The sequence below is a fragment of the Mercenaria mercenaria genome, chromosome 1 (assembly GCF_021730395.1).
Source record: "Mercenaria mercenaria strain notata chromosome 1, MADL_Memer_1, whole genome shotgun sequence".
In the NCBI taxonomy this organism is placed as follows: domain Eukaryota; kingdom Metazoa; phylum Mollusca; class Bivalvia; order Venerida; family Veneridae; genus Mercenaria; species Mercenaria mercenaria.
In genome coordinates this window covers 21,028,091-21,046,814 of record NC_069361.1, presented here as the reverse complement: position 1 = coordinate 21,046,814, position 18,724 = coordinate 21,028,091, and the positions used below count along the sequence as shown (strand labels likewise).

Here is an 18,724-nt window from a genome sequence, read left to right as displayed (position 1 = left end):
ACTTGTTTAAGCGGATTCTGTTAAACATATATTGATGATGGGTTCCACGGTCCCAAAGACAACACTGAATCGGAGTACGTAGAAAGTTTTCGCGACCGCCAGTCGGGTATGTACAGATTGCTGTTGTGATAGTAATTTCTGTAAGAAGATATTTTGGAATCATATGTTCCCGAGACGTTATAGAAAGTGCAATACCCCTCTCGCCCCATAGTATCGGCATCAGTGGAATTCTTTAATACAGCTATGATTCTAAAGGACTGGAAAATATAACAACTCTGAATCCAAGTATGGTGAGGAATTTTATTACCACTTAGAGATTGCTGTTATGATAGTTGATTTATAAGACACCACTTAGACCCATTTTGGATAAAGGAAACACTGTGTGGTAACCTTAATTGAAAATGATATTTATTTAAAATAATTGAGAATTTCTAAATGATGGCATGAATTTTTCAGCCTTTGTTCCAAAGACCGATTGAAGCAGTTGAAATTTTCCGCAATCAGTCGTTTGGATTTTATACAAGTTTTTAAGATAATGAAAATATTGATGATAGTCTAATTGATAGGCTGACAGTTAAATCAGAAGCCGTAAAACCTTTCATTTAAAATCATTTTGAGTTCGAATAATTGCCAAGCGGAACAATAATCAATGCAAAATGTACTTCATTTCAAACCACGGTTGGGTAGATATCATGGTGTCATACTAGATTCGATGCTACTGACAAAGCTGTAGATTCAATCATTCTTTGACTTTACAGTAAAACATAACAAAACCTAAAATGGAGGAAGTCATAATTTGACTTAAACACAGAACTCGAGAAGATTCTACTTAACCAACACCGGGTTTTGTCCAATGTTTCCTATGGTGGCAGATTTCTGCCACAATATAGTAGCTATATCAAAAACATTCTAAACTTTCCAGAAAATATGTGCATTCTTCATAAAACACTTATGCATTGAATGATATTATCTAGATATTTTTGTATTTCTTGAAAATGTTCTAGCGCCAAATACCGCGTAAATGCTCATAACTGCTAGCTCTCGATAATATTCTAAACTTTCTCGCAATGTTTTGCATTTTTCTAAAAACAATATCGCAAGAAACTATATTTCCAGGAAAATATAATTTAATGAGAACAAATTTTCAGAAAAGTTCGAATATCAATACAGTTTTTGAAAGTTTCGAGATAGATATCAATTTATGAATGGCAGCTGTGGGCAGGCACTTGTGCAAAAGTGCAAAACGTATCGAGATAATCATGTGAATTATGGCAATAACATTTCCAGGAAACTTTCGGCTTTTGGGATAATCCTTCAAGAAATCTTCGCTTTATCAAGGTAGTTTTTATATTCAAAGTGTCCCAATACTGCCAATAGTTACATAGCTAGCTCGTGGCAGAAATATGCCACCATAGTTTTCACTAGCATTCGTCTTTTTCACGAAAAGAATTCAAAATAAATAAAACTCATCCATAACCTCATTTAGTACGAATGGGTACTCGTTCACATAATAACAATGTTTATTAAGCTAATACATGAAGTATTGTTAACTGTCGCAAATAATGTAATTTCAGGACAAAAGTAAGAAATCACTAGAATAAAAATGACCTCCTTTCAATTTTCCCTTCTACTGCTGCTTTTAATGGCATTTTAACTTTTTATTTCATTTTTAATAATTCCCATGGTAGCAACGACCATCAACAACAACACTTTTGTCAAAGAATCACGTGACTGTTAAGCCTTTCGGAACAGTTAGAACGATATCATTGTTGTCAGGCGCTTGATCATTATAGGAAGCATGCAAGGCATATGACTGCCCTGGTGGTTCCAAGGTCCTGAAAAAAACATTTAAAATTAGAAACTGAATATGACTTATTCTTAGAATTTACTCAAGTTCAAATTGCAATAAATGAGGTTCAAATATTCCATTATCTTACTAGAATACTTTTTGTTAAAAAATCCGATGTAAACGCAAACTAGTATATTTAGCCGGCTATATAATATTTATCATGACTTACAAAGTGTGGGTGATTGTTTCTGTGGTAATATTTTTGGAATTTATAACATCGGCATGTACGCCTGACGATGGTCTGCTCGCATGTTGGGCTCGACCATCCGAAGAGGACGATGAAGGTCTACTAGAGACTGTTGATGATGGTCCGGAATTCGCCCTAGACGTGGGTGATGCTACTCTGCTTGTTGTTCCATATTTACTGTATTTTGTGAGACGTCTTTTGTGCTTATCAAACCCATCCATGAATTCTCTGCAATCAAATAAAAAAACAAACAAACAAGTATGAATATTATATAGAATAACCACTTTCAAATATATTGACATATGGGGTGTACCATAAAACAAGAGAGAGTTTATATCTAACTTGATGTATACGTCTGCGTATAATGTAAGGTAACTATATGGTAAGTTCAAAAAAGCCAATAAATGCAATATTTGAAATACTTTCTGCTAGAAATAATCAGTATGGTTATGTAATTCTAAATGCATTTCAACTTGCAAGTCTGTTATAATACGAAAGTTTTTCCAGTTATAATCAAATCAACCAATATTGTTTACTTATAAAACATCTTTTTCTCAAAACATTCCTTGCAATACTATTGGTATTATATCGATAATAATTGTTTGTATCTTTATTTTGACAAGTGTCTCATTAATAAACAAAACAAGATAGGAACATGAAAATAGAAGAAATACACAAAGAACTGTTGATACCCTAAATCAATTTCTCCGTCTTTATCCACATCGAGAACATTTAAAAGTTGATTCAGTTCCTGTTCCGCAAGAGGACACCCGATCTTACTGAGACCGATCTTGAACTCGTCTCTGGTAAGAGTGCAGCTTTTGTCTTTATCAAACAATTTAAACATATCAAACACTTTGATCTTCCGATCGTCAATGAAATTTATGAACACAAGGATTGGGTCTCTCTTCCATGCTTCAGTTTGGGATTTGGCTTCAGCCTTGCACATGTCTCTAGCATTCATAAAACCTCCGAGCTGAACTTTAAACTGTGGACGGACGTGTTGTACCTCTTCAAGAACACTATAAAACTCTCTCGGTACACATGCATCCTGAATAAGATTTAACAACAAAGTGACATTTTCAAGTTTGCAAGTAGTAATCCCATTTTAACTTTTTCCTAAACTTAGTAATGGCAAACATGGTTTCTTGTTCAAGTTTGTAGAATTAAAAGTGTTTAAGAATAGTTTACAACATGTTAAAATTCAGCTTAGAATAGATAACACCAATGAATAAGCGATTTGAGTAAATATTTTGTGTGTAAACGAATAATTATACCGCTATTTCCAGTTCCTGTAGAACGCTGCAGTCGCTTTGTTGTAATAACTTTAATGCTGCCGCTGGTCCCTGACTTGTTATAGGATTATTGGTTAACTGAAAAAATACAATATCATAAATAGAATCAAATTACTACAACACATCCATAAATCAATCAATCACAACTATATATTGTGGTGGGTCGATACAACACTTTGTTTCTCATGATGTGTATTTTACGGCTCTGCTATCAAATATCAACGGAAAACAAACAATCGGTATATTATTTCTCGGCAAGATATATTATTGAAATGTATTGTATTGAATTCTAAAACTACTTGACTTTAACACTGTCACAATGGCCCCGTAATAGATCACCGATCTATAATATTGGACCGAAGCTGTTATGAAACGCATTACATTATTTAGAATTGTTGCATTTGCCAAATTCTGCAAAGGATGAATACTGACTTTTATTCATAATGTTTACAAAAATATAAAACATACAAGCTATTTTCTCACCCTGATGACTTTTAGTGTATCATTCTTTCCAATATACTTGAACAAAGAGGCGATACCCACAAACCCGACTCTGTTTGATGTAAGATTTAGCTCTGTCAGTTTTCGGTTATTGACAAGTGCCTTTCCAATAAGCTCTGCTGCCTCGTTATCAACACCATTAGATGTAAGATCAAACACTAACAAACTATTATTTTCCTGTAACATTCGGTAAATAAATCTACATTTCATTTTGACTCTATAGCAATGTTTTCAGTAACGAATAAAAATAATGAAACAAAAACAATCAGAAGAAGCTATTTGTAACTTTGTGAGATGAAACTATTGTGCAAGTTCTGCTCCCTACTAACTCACGAACGTATCATAAAGCGTTTCATACACACTGAGCAAAATGCCTAGTTTGTTGCCTCGTATTTTCGAATATATATCTTTTCACTACACAGATGATGATAAGATAATAAGATATCTGTAAAATGTCTAGTTTAAAAACTTTAGAAATGTGTCTCTCTCAAAATAAAACAACGAAAACATTAATTAAAGCTACCAGATGGCTGATTCATACATTCTGGCATGTGCATGGATCTAGCGGTTGAATCAGATAGAAACTACACTTTCCAAAATACTGTGATTAATTAGGCCTTACAAAACGGTAGATGAATAAAGTCCTTTTTCAGAAAATGATTAGACGATGATAAATGGTTTGTCAAATTACTTTTCTATTGGAAACAGCAAACAATCTTATGATCTTAATAAAACATTAAAGAATGTTTTTCTGATCACTAAAAAAATGAGTGTTGTCAGCAGACAACGGAGTTCACTACAAACGATGTTTAACAATGTTTAACAAGAGAACATTATGAAAGGTATTTTTTCTGAGTGTTGAATGTTTGGTGGTTGGGAGTTAGTTCAATTAGAAATAATACCGACAACACAAAAAGTGAACATCAAAATGTATCCAAGTTAAAAACATCATAAAAACTTAAATAACTGAAACTACGTTTCAAGCTATGCACGAAACTAAAAGTGAAAACTTTATTTTTTTGTGTTTGGTGAAGGAAATATCATTGAATTACTAAGAGACAACATCAAGAAACTAAAACAGTTTTACTTCTGTCTTTTCCTTTTACTGAAGTCGGACGGGACAGGATACAAAGAGACAATATCAAGAAACTAAAACTTCTGTCTTTTCCTTTTACTGAAGTCGGACGGGACAGGATACAAACAGACAATATCAAGAAACTAAAACTTCTGTCTTTTCCTTTTACTGAAGGGGGACGCGACAGGATACAAAGGGAAAAAGAGACAATATCAAGAACTAATACTTCTGTCTTTTCCTTTTACTGAAGGGGGACGGGACAGGATACAAAGGGACAATATCAAGAAACAGAAACTCCTGTCTTTTCCTTTTAATGAAGTGGGAAGGGACAGGATACAAAGAGACAATATCAAGAAACTAAAACTAGTGTCTTTTCCTTCTATTGAAGTGGGGACGGGACAGGATACAAAGAGACAATATCAAGTAACTAAAACTTCTGTCTTTTCCTTTTATTGAAGGGGGACGGGACAGGATACAAAGAGACAATATCAAGAAACTAAAACTTGTGTCTTTTCTTTTAGAAAGGGACGATACAATGTCAAGTCTAAACTTCTGTCTTTTCCTTTTACTGAAGTGGGACGGGACAGGATACAAAGAGAACAATATCAAGAAACTAAAACTTCTGTCTTTTCCTTTTACCGAAGTGGGGGGGGGGGGGGGGGAACAGGATACAAAGAGACAATATCAAGTAACTAAAACTTCTGTCTTTCCCTTTTACTGAAGGGAGACGGGACAGGATACAAAGAGACAATATCAAGAAACTAAAACTTCTGTCTTTTCCTTTTACTAAAGGGGGGCGGGACAGGATACAAAGAGTCAATATCAAGTAACTAAAACTTGTGTCTTTTCCTTTTACTGAAGTGGGACGGGACAGGATATAAAGAGACAATATCAAGTAACTAAAACTTGTGTCTTTTCCTTTTACTGAAGGGGGACGGGACAGGATACAAAGAGACAATATCAAGTAACTAAAACTTGTGTCTTTTCCTTTTACTGAAGGGGGACGGGACAGGATACAAAGAGACAATATCAAGTAACTAAAACTCCTGTCTTTTCCTTTTACTGAAGCGGGGGGGGGGGGTGGGGGGGGGGCAGGATACAAAGAGACAATATCAAGAAACTAAAACTTGTGTCTTTTCTTTATTGTGGGGGGACGGGACAGGATACAAAGAGACAATATCAAGAAACTAAAACTTCTGTCTTTTCCTTTTACTGAAGGGGGACGGGACAGGATACAAAGAGACAATATCAAGAAACTAAAACTTGTGTCTTTTCCTTTTACTGAAGGGTGTGTGTGTGGGGTGGTGGGGGTGGTCGGGGCGGGACAGGATACAAAGAGACAAAGAGACAATATCAAGAAGCTAAAACTTCTGTCTTTTCCTTTTACTGAAGGGGGACGGGACAGGATACAAAGAGACAATATCAAGAAACTAAAACTTCTGTCTTTTCCTTTTACTGAAGGGGGACGGGACAGGATACAAAGAGACAATATCAAGTAACTAAAACTTCTGTCTTTTCCTTTTACTGAAGGGGGACGGGACAGGATATAAAGAGAAAATATGAAGTAACTAAAACTTGTGTCTTTTCCTTTTATTGAACGGGGACGGGACAGAATACAAAGAGACAATATCAAGAAACTAAAACTTCTGTCTTTTCCTTTTATAAAAGGGGGACGGGACAGGATACAAACAGACAATATCAAGTAACTAAAACTTGTGTCTTTTCCTTTACTGAAGGGGGAATGGACAGGATACAAAGATACAATATCAAGTAACTAAAACTTCTGTCTTTTCCTTTTACTGAAGTGGGACGGGACATGATACAAAGAGACAATATCAAGAAGCTAAAAGTTCTATCTTTTCCTTTTACTGAAGGGGGAATGGACAGGATACAAAGAGACAATATCAAGTACCTAAACCTTGTGTCATTTCCTTTTACTGAAGGGGGACGGGACAGAATACAAAGAGACAATATCAAGTAGCTAAAACTTGTGTCTTTTCCTTTTACTGAAGTGGGACGGGACAGGATACAAAGAGACAATATCAAGAAACTAAAACTTCTGTCTTTTCCTTTTACTGAAGGGGGACGGGACAGGATAGAAAGAGACAATATCAAATAACTAAAACTTCTGTCTTTTCCTCTTATTGAAGGGGGACGGGACAGGATACAAAGAGAAAATATGAAGTAACTAAAACTTGTGTCTTTTCCTTTTATTGAAGGGGGACGGGACAGGATACAAAGAGACAATATCAAGAAACTAAAACTTCTGTCTTTTCCTTTTACTGAAGGGGGACGGGACAGGATACAAAGAGACAATATCAAGAAACTAAAACTTCTGTCTTTTCCTTTTATTAAAGGGGGGCGGGGGACAGGATATAAAGAGACAATATCAAGAAACTAAAACTTCTGTCTTTTCCTTTTATTGAAGGTGGACGGGACAGGATACAAAGAGACAATATCAAGTAACTTAAACATCTGTCTTTTCCTTTTACTGAAGGGGGACGGGACAGGATACAAAGAGACAATATCAAGAAACGGATGAAAAATCTATTTTTGTGCAGGTTGGGGCCGGAAATAATGAGGGAATGGGGTAGGATGGCAGGGTAACTAACACAATATCAAGAAATATAAGAATTTGTTTGGAGTGTGTAAGTGGGTGGCTGGAGTTGGGTGTAATGTGGGCGTAGCGGGGATGACGGAATAATAAAAGACAATAATAAGACAGAAAAAAACTGAAATTATGGTGTGGTGGGTGTAGCAGGGGTTACGTGGTGGAGGTAGAATGTAAAAACCCCATAAGAAACTAAAATAAAAAACAACAACATGCTTTTGGGTCGTGGGGTGGATGGGACAGACATATGAACGAACACAAAGATATATGAACAACATTTCTACATCCCATTCACATGTAATTAATATTTAATAAAGACAAACGATACAGAAGGTTTGATTCTAAGTTGTAAAAACTGGTTCAAGCACAAAAATGTGCATAACTTCATCAAACTGAAAGCAAAAGTTACGGAACCTATAACATTCAGCTTGTTTTACCATGGTGAAAAAGTGTGTGAAATAGTATTCAGTCGGGTAGTTATGAAATACAACTCGCTGACAATCGCCAGATGACTCAAAGTGCATAATTTCATCAGAATGAAGCAACTGTATTTCTAAAGTATCCTACCCCAATTCCTTTCGCAATGCAACTTATCCCTGCTTTTCGAATCTGATTCCACGCCAAGCTGATATGTGTTAGTGTTTCATTGTCACCTTTAAGAAAATGATACTGGAATAAAATTTTATTTTAGCATATTACATGTCAATGAACACTTTAAAGAATATGCACCAGAAAAAGTTTGATATGTTTTTTTTCTGATGCGGTAATGTCATATAACACAGAATTGTGTTACTATTGTATTATATGAGGTATAGAATGGTGAAATATACTATTTTTATGCGAAAGTAACAATTTTAATACAATACAATATCATAACATGTGGTATTTTGTGAAATGAGGGTTCATTTTGTCATTCAGAACTCACTTTTTTATAACTCATAATTATAATAATTATAACAAATAACATTAAACTCATTAATGCACAAATCAATCAAAATTACCTATTGCATGGCCTAAAATCTGCGCGCCTATGTCCCCAAGGTCATTATGTGATAGATCAAGGTTACGTAGTCCAGTAAATTGCTGAAAAAGAGCATAAAAACGTGTTAATCTCCATATAAACACTAGTAAAACACGAAGACTTAGTGTTATTTTTCAGGCAACTTTTAAAAAGTTAAAGGTTTATTCTTTCAATATTCATTCTTTGTCTTTCATTAAAGGTTTGAATAATTCATATTACAGTTACCGTGACAAATAATCTCTAACGTCAGTATCGTTCATATTTAAATTGTTCGTATTTAATAAGTTGAAAAGATGTGTGTTATAATTTTGTTTTATCCTTAGGAAACATTACACTTGCTAAATAAATTGCTTTAAGGGAGTAGTATTGTCTTTTCACAATTAACTTCAAAAGGTACTGACAATGCAGTTTCTTTTAAAATGTTTAATGCCATTGGTTATACAAACGAATAGGTGCATTTCAATAATGTTGTACTTATTGCAAAAGTCATAGCCACCCTATAGGCTTTTTAATAAAGTTTTGAAAGAAGAGTAAACTCAATAAAAATCGTCTACAAAATACACGTAATTATTATCCAACGGTTAACACTGCCAAATACAAGTTTTAAGACATGAAATCAAAAGATATTGTTAGTAAATATCATATGTCATGCAAAATAAACAATAATTATTTTATACGTGTAAGAAATCATAAACTCTGCATATGTTATTACTAAACATTGTAGTATTCACATTTAATTATCATTTTTCAAGCAGTCATACTTTCTTAGACAACACAATTGAGAACTCAGCAGAGTAATGCAAACTTTATTAAAAACATCACTGAAAACATTACTATTCTTTTCCCTAATGTTTATAAACCAGTTTAACATTATGTTTGAGTACTAGTTGGACCCAAAGCAAGAAAAGTACATAACTATAAGTCCTAACATAGACATCCTTTATATCACCAATGGTTCGAAAAAACTTTGTATAATACCATTACAATGTTACAATATTCCTCAAAATCAAAGTGAAAAAAAGGACAAACATTCACTTCTGCCTTCAGTAATATCAACAACAATTATATCAAAATCATATCAATTAAAACTTTTATAAAGTTAGACACGATTGAGTTCTGTAAAACCATTAGATGAGTATCTGTACATGTTATCATTTGTTAAAGTTTGAAGGAGCAATTATGCACCTAGAATGTCGTGACAAAAAAAATCTTATCTATGCAGTATTGATGTCTAGTTTAGAGCTAGTTAATTGCTTTACGCCGTTTTTCTTAATTGCAAACCATTCTGTTCCATATTCAAACAGAACAGGGGGCAATGAAGTTTTGCATGGACGTAAAATAAATCATTAACATGAATTTAGTGCTATTCAGTGTAATAACATATTGATATTGACATAGACATTTCTCGAATGAAAGAAATGTCGATTTTTCAGCATGTAAAGCTAGCATGTGATAAAAAGAACACTATTAAACTCTTCTAATAAAAATGATAAATTGATTTGAAGAGTCTGACTCTTCAAAGATTTTATTTTTCGTTATTTTATTGAACCCGTCTTAAATATATGAAGATCATCTAATGTAATATCCCCTATATATCTTGTATGTATAGATAATTTGAGTAACAAGTAAGTACATATATGCGGTTTAGAAATAATTTAAATGTTCTAACCTATACTAAATGCAGTCGAACTTGCTCGAGGGACCACGTCCAGTAAAAAAACACTTGCTTTAAGAAACCACTTTTTTCAGTGCTTATAAACAAAACATTGAAATTATACTTACCTAGTATCATAACACTAAATACAGCACAACCTATATTAAGCGGCCACCTAAGGGACGCGCAAAAAAGAGGTCTCTTAACATTAATGGCGTCATATAAACTGTTCTTTAACTACACAAAAAAAAACCGAACTAGTGGTGTTTTCGAACAAGTTAGACTTATATACTTTGTATTTATGTATTATTTAGATTATGTACTTGTAATATGTTATTGCAAAAGACATTCGTTAGTACAATGCTTAACAAGATGTTAATAAAGAAATGATACATGCGCCCTTATTGTTTCTTTTGAATAAAATACAGACAGGTGTTTGTGTGTGTAATAAGTATATCGCGAGTGCGAACGACTGCCTACACTTATGTTCACTCATAAAGATATAGAAACAAATTTATTGTTTTAATTCTAACCATGCAAAAGTGAACAACATCTGAGCATTCGGTCTATATACTATTTTAATTCACACTCCGAGAGATTTTGTTATTTAACCAATTGTAAAGATCTGAACTTATGTATGACGTCATATAGTTATAACTTTATGACGTCGCTTCTGAACTCTACCAAAGCAAGTCCGCTCGTTAGGAATTCGAAGAGATATAAACGTATTGATGGCCTCGCACATGAACCGATATGACATTTTATCATAAAAATGTTTCAGAAGCGTTGTTTTATTATCGTTTGGAACTCGAAAATTCATATAATTTGGAACAGCGGTAGAACCTTTCATGTAATAATTATAGGGGGTGAAGTGTGAACAACCAAGAATCTTACATAGATTATTTTCGCTATGTTTATATAGCATCCAAGACTAAATGTTAACAGCTAATGAACGTGAAAGAAGAATTTGTTTTTAGAATACTACCAGCGATTAAAAAAGGTTGCCAATGGAATAAAATGCTCTCAAAACATGGTACTATATTTTCGTGAAGTAAAAAGGCAATAGTTGTTAAATATAATATCAATTTCAAGTCTATGATATAAGTACTTTAAACAGAGACTGTACTTCTATCAGTCAACGTGTCACTGGCAAGTTCCACGTCATAGGAAGTTTATATGAGTAGATCTATGAGAATATAGAGCATGCTAGTATTATACATATACATACATTGATGCTTTACTTACTCCATGTTTTAATCTTGACTGTTGATGAATCATAATATGATATTAAAGTTAATCACGTATGAACCAATATTATTCTGCATCACACACCAAGCAAAAACACGCAAAAACTGTTAAAATAGCATTAGTGCTAAACCAAACATATTCCATGTGTCACATACCCCACAAAAATAGTTAAAAATAACTCTGGACAGCGATAAGATAAACATATTCCTTGAAAACAAATTCAATACTGTCTTTTTAACAATTGTAGATAAAAGAGATCTTCCTGCTACTATTATAACACAGAGAGAATAATTTCTCTTACGCCAAGAATAAATACAAAAACAATTTTGTTATACAACGTAAAACATTGTACTTACACCAACGTTGAGCATAGCAGCGAAATGTTCGGCATCATAATCTTTGAAATGGTTACCTACAAATCACAATATATTTTTTGAGCAAGTACTTATTGGTGAACGGTGCAGTGTCTACAGTTAAGAATGATTTTGAGAATCCGATAGGGCAATGACTGTGTTACTTCAATCATAAAGCTACTGTTAAGAAATGGTGAAAACGAAACAAATGAGTTTGAGAACCATTCCAAACAAAGCGTTTTCAAATCTAAAATTATTACACATGATCTTTACTGATCAGCCTGAAAGAATCTATACAAATCGAATTAAGAGCACTAAACTCTAGTGAGAGTGGAATGTGGTTTTGCAATTCAACATACACTATATCGAGGTCATAAAAGAATAATATAACACATTAAATAACATGAGGAAAATGCAAGTCCTTAAGCACTGACGACAAAAGATGAGAAAAACGTGACCACCATCTGGTTGGTACTTATTTTATATTTGAAGTGGAAGTAAAGTTACTAAAACTATAGTTTTAACAAGTGAATTGTTCAAAAGATGGTGAGAAATGTAAGTACGACTATGACGAATAGGCCATGTAAAACCGCTCTGTGAATATGTTCATTAACTAATATGGATTCTATATTTTTCTTTATATTGTCAAGACACATACATAAGAATATGGCAAACTTATCCATGCTGAAAGTAATTTACCAGACAGGATGAGATCAGTTAGCGTGTCGTTAACTTTAAAGACACCTGAGATCACCTCTGCAGCGTAGGAATCCAGACCATTCTCGGACAAATCCTGTCAAATACACACATTGTACTTTTTGAAATTATCTTTCAAACTCGTGAAAAAATTACGCATAAAATACTGACAAATGTTAAAGTGATGTATTTGGTAACGTCTGAATGTTTGTTTATTTGAAATTTAAAATACTACAATTGTTCTTTATCACATAATGATATAAATCCTACGATTTTTTTTAAATTTTGAGACAGTCAGTGGTAAATCGTCCCAGAACAAGCATAACTTTGTAAGTTATTCAGAACTTACTAGATGTGTAATGAAGTCATTTTCTTTCAGCATGTCACATAAATTTCTGATGCCTTCATGTCCCATTAAGTTTCCAGCCAAATTCAACCTGGTTGTAAATCTGTCAATCTAAAATATACGAACAGTTTGAACTAAAGTGTCATCACAGCATTAAACGTTTTATTACGTTACACATGATCTTTTTAATGTTCATTGATATATACTTAAATGGAATAAATTTATTGGTTGAAAACATTAAAATAGTCAAAAATTGTAACGACAGTTATTAGCCCTTATTCACTTCTTTCTGTTTCAGAGCGTTAAAGAATCGTAACACGTATATACGGCAGATACTTATGGAAGCCCCGGAGGGACAATTGATTTCCGTACTTCCCACTTCTGACTTATAACTTTTGCACTTCTGAACTTCCAACTTCTTGACTTCCTACTTCCTACTTCTAACTTCCGCACTTCTGACTTCTTACTTCCACACTTCTGACTTCCAACTTCCTGACTTTCGACTTCTGATTTCCAACTTCCACACTTCTAGCTTCCGACTTCTTGACTTCTTAATTACTTCTTCTAACTTCCGCACTTCTGACTTCTAACTTCCGCACTTCTGACTTCCAACTTCCTGACTTCTTACTTCCGACTTCCAACTTCCACACTTACTATTTGCAACTTCCAAAGAGGGAAAGTTGGAAGTCAGAAGTGCGGAAGTTGGAAGTCGGAAGTCAGGAAATTAGAAGTCAGAAGTGTGGAAGTTAGAAGAAGGAAGTCAAAAAGTCGGAAGTAAGAAGTGTGGAAGTTGGAAATCAGAAGTCGAAAGTCAAGAAGTTGGAAGTTAGAAGTGCGGAAGTTAGAAGTCAGAAGTGCGGAAGTTAGAAGAAGGAAGTAAGAAGTCAAGAAGTCGGAAGTAAGAAGTGTGGAAGTTGGAAATCAAAAGTCGAAAGTCAGGAAGTTGGAAGTTAGAAGTGTGGAAGTTAGAAGTCAGAAGTGCGGAAGTTAGAAGTAGAAAGTAGGAAGTCAAGAAGTTGGAAGTGAGAAGTGCAAAAGTTATAAGTCAGAAGTGGGAAGTACGGAAATCAATTGTCCCTCCAGGGCTTCCATAGATAACTAAAGTGCACGTACTACAAGCGCAGTTGCCACTGCACGTGTGCCTAAAGATCCTAGACCCTGAAAGTTGAGGTTCATCACATCTGTGTTTATGGCTTTAAGGAAACAATGAGCTGGTACGATATTCAGTTGTCGACATGCAGCTAGGTAGACCTGTTTCACCTGATCTTCGCTGATATAGTGCCGCTTTACCTCGTTGCCTAGAAATAATATAAATTAACTAGAAAACAACAGAAAAGATAAACAATTTTTGATATGTAACGTACCAATGCAAAAGGATAGAATAAAGAAGTACATACACTGTTGACAAAAGCATATGAAGAAAACGACACACCACCTGGAAGGATGCACGAAACGTTACACATTGCATCATTTATGAGATGAGAATTGCAAAACAAGACATTACAAATGGCTTCATATATGAGATGAGAATTACAAAACAAAGCGTTACAGACGATTTTAAATATAGGAGATGAGAATTGCAAAACAAGACGTTACAGATGGCTTCATATGAGACGACAATTGCAAAACAAGACGTTATATAAGAGGTAAGTATTGCAAAACAAGAGATTACAGATGGCTTCATATATGATGAGATGAGAATTGCAAAACAGGAAAAACGAGAACAAATATCTGGTGTGCAAGGCTAGAACAAAAAAAGTTTATGGTAAATGCATCGAACATGATATATGCAGAAATGATTGTTAAAAGATACCAACAGAAATGAACGTTGTACGATAGCCGAATGGTGATAAATGCCCTTAGCGATGTTAACCGTATGGGCAGAATTTGAACCCGAAACTCCACACGAAAAATACTTTATTTTTGCATACTGAACTTAATACACATTTTCTTTGGACTTTTTATTGCAGACAATTTTATTAAGATTTACGTAAGTTTGTAGAGATGCTTAACGATTTGTTTTTGTGTACATAAAACAGGTCATACGGTAAAACGTCTGAAATTTGTATCATATTTAACGTGAATTTTATCCATATATATATTTCGTGCTGCGAGGTCTTCACATCGTGTTACGAAGCTTAATACCCCTTTTTAATTTATGCTGATTTTCATATGGACTTTGGATATTTTTTCTCACCGACTCAATAAAATGTTTAATCATTTGTGTCATCTTTTTGAAATTCAAGCTTTTACAGTTATTTATCGTAAATAGACTATTGGCTAACATAAGCTCTCTTTTAAAATATTAACAAACGCATTGATAATTGTGGCGCTACTTTCTTTTAAAAGATATTTATGATCCTGAATAAAAACTTAACCCTTCAGTACTCAATTAAGGAAACACATTTTCTATGGGCAGTCTTTATTCTTTCCAAAATATTTAGTTAGTTTCATTTGGATAATTATACAACAAGTCAATGAATGAGGAAAATATAAACCTTACTTGGCGTTCAATTATAGACCAGTTTTAATTGCACAATTGATATATTTACTTTTGTTGAAAGATATTATTTTATTCAATCGCCCGTTTCTTTTATGTACATATTGAGTGTATTGAAGTTTCATTATGATTATTCTTTGCATGTTTTAGCTTAAGGAGGTAGGTTACCTTTATATTTGTATGTGCGCATGTCCAACCGGAAGCTAACGTGACGATTTACGACGACGTTTACGACAAACTAAATGTGTTTGTATATTCATTCTTATGAAAACAAATCATAGACCTGTCTTCGATCTGACGCTTTATAGTTTAATAATGCAAAAATAATGAATAAATTGCCGCAGAACGCTTCAAAACAATGTTGCCTTAAAATGACGTCATTGACGTCATGACGTTACGTGTCAGTTACCGCGCAAAATAAATAGCTTTTATCTTGAAAGTACGTAATTCTGTGCATTTTCTTTATTCAAACTATATTCAAATAACTATTATTTGCTGAAATATTCTTTATGAGTCTTTTGCTCTGAATAATAATCGATATTTTGCTTCTTTTATGTAGTTATATTGAAATGTTATGCGGAATGTAAGAAAATGGATGATGGTAACTAATGTTATTTGGAATATAGTTGGGTGAGAGGTTACTTGTTACGGCCATTTTCAAATACAAAATCTAGCAGTTTGATTTGTAATACCTATTTTTCAGGTTCCGTTGATAATTTGTTACTTATATACTAAAACTAAGATCTAAATTGTTCAAATTTCAGTAGAAAATTATGGTTTATTGAATTGAATTGATGTTACCATGGAAACGAAGCCCGTGACCTATGTATCTAAATGTAAAATTCAAAAGCGTTGACACTAGTCTGTTTAAGAAACACAGCTTCGGCTTTTTATTTTCATTTCAACAATATCCATGAGAATAATAGTAGCATGCTGAACGATTTTCCATGAAAAATGCCAGACGAGGGGTACTGCTGTAAGTAATCTAAGCTTAGAAATTTGTTTGAATAAATGCAGATAACACGAAAATATAACTTACGTTAGAAATAATATGTTTTAAAGCTACATCAACTAGAAAGATAATCTTATTCAATATTATTTTATAAGAAATTACGACAAAAAGCAAGATATAAGCCATTTTAAACATCTCTGTTGCCATGGTTACTTTAAACTTTAAGAAAAATAGGGTACCATGTATAGTGCTTGGTATGTTGCTAATAATATTACCCAAATATTCCATGTTGGTCATTAACAGAATGGCACTGAAGCCCTCGAAAACCCCTATTTTTATACATAGTTGTTTAAAAATGAGAGAAAATGCGTTACCATGGAAACACGAGCCCCGCGACATATACATTTTAAGCTTATATTAGAAAGCTAACGTGCATACTAGTAAAATTATAGATTATGCGGACTTCTACGAATATCAATGAAACTGAAATACACTGAAAAGTGTTAAATATCCGTATTTTCCTTCTTCTTTCAATATGAAATACCTTTGGAGGGTCATGTTCTTCAAACCTGGATAAAAATTGAACTTGAAGGGACAGAGACAAACGAAACTGAGATTTTAACAGTTAAAACTTCATATTACACGAAATACAAAAAGATGCTGCGGTTCAACTAATTTGAATTTACCCTTGTAACAAGGTAACCTACCTCCTTAAAGTTATATTTTCATGTGATTGTTTTATATTTTCACAGCCAATACAATGCCTTTTCTTTTTGTTCTGTAAGTCTTGAAATAAAAGACTTCCATATTAAATAAACCTGGCTTTCATATGTTCCAGTACATTATATACAAGATATGATATTGTTTCTTCCAAAACTCATATAAAAACGACGAAAAGAACATTGTAACTGATAACATAAAGAATAAACATCTGGAAAATAGCTTAAAAATTGATACGTAATTCAATTAATCGGCGACGAATACATCTCTTTCAGTAGCTAATAATAGTTCATTACTGTTTTCATCATGCATATAGTGCTTGTTAATCATATTTTATGTCAAGAGGATGTGTGCTAGCGTGCGTATGCGTGTGTGTTTATTTTGTCACTTTCTGGGTCACATCTTAAGTCATACATTTTAAATAAAAATAGATAAATATCCAAAAAGCCACTTTCTAAGGTTCCACGTTCTAAGGTTATCTTGGGCGATTATTTCAGTTTTTTATCACATGCATGGAATACTTATAAAATAGATCCTTACCTTCAGTTTCAAGATCAGTGTCCCATTCTTCGTCCGAGTCAATACGTGGAGTAGGAGACATTTTGGACTTCCGTTCTCCCGACGCAGGGGTGGATGAAATACGGTCTTCAACCAAATAGTTATCGTCATCCTCCTCCAGTATTGTCGGCTGCGTCTCAATGTCATGAAACACCGTTCGCGACGTAAGTTTATCCATTTAGATGTCTCCTTTTTTCTCAATTTATCATTATATGATGCAAGTACGCAATAAATAAATCGCTCTGTTTATGTCGAGGAGAATATAATCCCTAAAATTATGTCTTAATTTGAACTTTCTTAATTTACATTTTATTCTTGCTCTTGCCAGCTATTAAGTGATCCATCCGTATGAAAAATAGACAAGAAAAATATACAGATATACGTGCACGGTAAATACCGCAAATTGTTGCGATTTAAAGTCCCTTATACCTTATCATATCATAAGACATTTCTATCACTTTTATCAAGAATGTAATTTCTTACACTGCTCGTAGAGTTTCCTTAAAATGAGATAAAGATATATTAATCCCTTTTGTGATGCAGTATATCAATATTCATATCCAATAACATATTTCGATCATTAACTTTCTAAATTTACTTTCGTCCATTGTATAATAACAGTAACAATTTAGTAGAAGATACACTCTAACCAATAAACACTGTCACTATCTAAATACTTCACAACTTTCATTGCCCAATAACCCCTCTATACATCTATGTTTATAAAAAGATTTAGTAAATGTAGGTAGTCAATAGGTTTTCAATTTTAGAGTTCGTTTAAACATAAAGCTTTTAAATAACTCGCAAACATAATTTACTGACTGATTTTACAATGTATCTTAAATATAAGAAACGCTGAGTCACGGGCATAAAAAATTTAAGAAAAAGTTTAGTACATGTATCACCCGATCATTCCTTTTGCAGACCCAGTAAGTAAACACCAATTAAGTACAAATTGCCAGGTGAAACAACAGTCTAAATGGAACTTCAATACAGAAAATCGTTTTGCAGATCGTCTCTACAGTACATTTCTGTTCATCAAAGATTCATAACTTCATGACCATTTTCTTCTTAAATCAGGGCCACGTCAGGAATTGAATGAAATATCAAACAATGATCTTAAAACTGAAGAAAAGTGATTTTTCTATTTTACGGCCA

General features: G+C 33.5%; 1 protein-coding gene across 2 annotated transcripts; it reads right to left on the bottom strand.

Moving 5' to 3' along the window:
- Positions 1-280: 280 nt before the first annotated feature.
- On the bottom strand, positions 281-18,327 carry LOC123544388 (leucine-rich repeat-containing protein 74B-like). Of its 2 annotated transcripts, XM_045330463.2 has the most exons (13): positions 17,549-18,327; positions 13,950-14,134; positions 12,840-12,947; positions 12,494-12,587; positions 11,798-11,853; positions 11,439-11,456; positions 8,520-8,601; positions 8,086-8,171; positions 3,815-4,009; positions 3,314-3,409; positions 2,729-3,087; positions 2,019-2,264; positions 281-1,835 (listed from the first exon to the last, which is right to left on the bottom strand). In XM_045330463.2, exons 1-13 carry the CDS (start codon positions 17,742-17,744, stop codon positions 1,724-1,726), a joined length of 1,833 nt encoding a protein of 610 aa, XP_045186398.2. In that variant the 5' UTR covers positions 17,745-18,327; the 3' UTR covers positions 281-1,723. The 2 variants fall into 2 exon arrangements, with proteins under 2 accessions (XP_045186398.2, XP_045186403.2); XM_045330468.2 differs by lacking the exon at positions 11,439-11,456 and having other exon boundaries at positions 17,549-18,318.
- Positions 18,328-18,724: the final 397 nt, after the last annotated feature.